General features: G+C 71.7%; 1 protein-coding gene across 1 annotated transcript in view; it reads left to right on the forward strand.

The window, feature by feature from the left end:
• Positions 1-42: 42 nt before the first annotated feature.
• Positions 43-1,276, forward strand: part of LOC121352833 (kinesin heavy chain-like) — a gene marked incomplete at both ends in the record, with an annotated part of 2,521 nt that continues 1,287 nt past the window's right edge. Inside the window, 2 exons of the mRNA XM_041466103.1 lie at positions 43-175; positions 792-985. Of these exons, the coding sequence (XP_041322037.1) occupies positions 43-175; positions 792-985 (327 nt within the window). The remainder of the gene's footprint in view (positions 176-791; positions 986-1,276) is intronic.

Here is a 1,276-nt window from a genome sequence, read left to right on the forward strand (position 1 = left end):
GGTGCCAGTTTCGGGGTGCCCCCCAGGGCCAAGACGATCAAGAACACGGCCTCGGTGAACCTGGAGCTCACGGCCGAGCAGTGGAAGAAGAAGTTCGAGAAGGAGAAGGAGAAGAACAAAGCGCTGCGGGAGACGCTGCAGCGCCTGGAGGCGGAGCTGAGCCGCTGGCGGAGCGGTGAGGGGCACCCCGAAACCTGGGGGACACCCCGAAACCTGGGGGGGACCCCAGGACGCCCCGAAACCTGGGGGCCCCCGGAACCCGGGGGGGACCCTGAAACCTGGGGGGAACCCTGGGGCACCCCGAAACCTGGGGGGGACCCCAGGACGCCCCGAAACCTGGGGGGCACCCCGGGGCACCCCGAAATCTGGGGGGGACCCCGGGACACCCCGAAATCTGGGGGGGACCCCGAGGCACCCCCCCAGCCCCGCTGGGGACACTGAGGCACAGAGTGTCCCCTGGGGGGGCACGGGGGAGCCGGGAGGGGCACCCCGGGACCGGGAGGGCAGCCGGAGATGTGGGGGGACCCCAGCCCTGGGGAGGGGACCCCAGCTGTGGGGAGGGGACCCCAACTGTGGGAGTGGACCCCAGACGTGGGGAGGGGACCCCAAAAGCCCCCAGCCCCCAGTAGAGACCCCGAGGCCGCATCCTTCACGGGACAGGCTGAGCTGCGAGGGGACCCCCAGCCCTGTTGGGACCCCCAGCCCTGTTGGGACCCCCACCCCTGGGGGCCCCCCAAGCTCCGGGGGTCCCCCAGCCCTCGAGGGGGTCTCTGAGGCCGCGTCTCCCCCAGGGGAGGCCGTGCCCGAGACCGAGCAGCTGAGCGAGTCCGAGGCGGGGACGGGCCCGGGCGAGGGCCAAGGCGGGGTCCCCGAGGAGCCCCCCCTGAACGACAACAGCTCCTCCATCGTCATCCACATCTCGGACGAGGAGCGCCACAAGTACGAGGAGGAGATCCGCAAGCTCTACAAGCAGCTGGATGACAAGGTGGGGACCCCCGGCCTGCCGGGGACCCCCCCGGACCTGGCAGGGACCCCCAGCACCCCCGAGCACCCCAGGACATCTGGGGACACCCCAGTCTGTCCAGCAGCCCCCAGACCCTCAGCATGCCCAGACTGGTGGGGACCCCTTGGGACAGCTCCCAGTTCCCCCCAGTTCCCCCTGCCCCTGTGTCCCCTGTGCCCCCTGTGTCCCCTCTGCCCCCTGTGACCCCTCTGCCCCCTGTGACCCCTGTGACCCCTGTGCCCCCTGTGTCCCCTGTGTCCCCTGTGTCCCCGT

Source organism: Pyrgilauda ruficollis, unplaced genomic scaffold (assembly GCF_017590135.1).
Source record: "Pyrgilauda ruficollis isolate IOZ18807 unplaced genomic scaffold, ASM1759013v1 scaffold1986, whole genome shotgun sequence".
Classification (NCBI taxonomy): domain Eukaryota; kingdom Metazoa; phylum Chordata; class Aves; order Passeriformes; family Passeridae; genus Pyrgilauda; species Pyrgilauda ruficollis.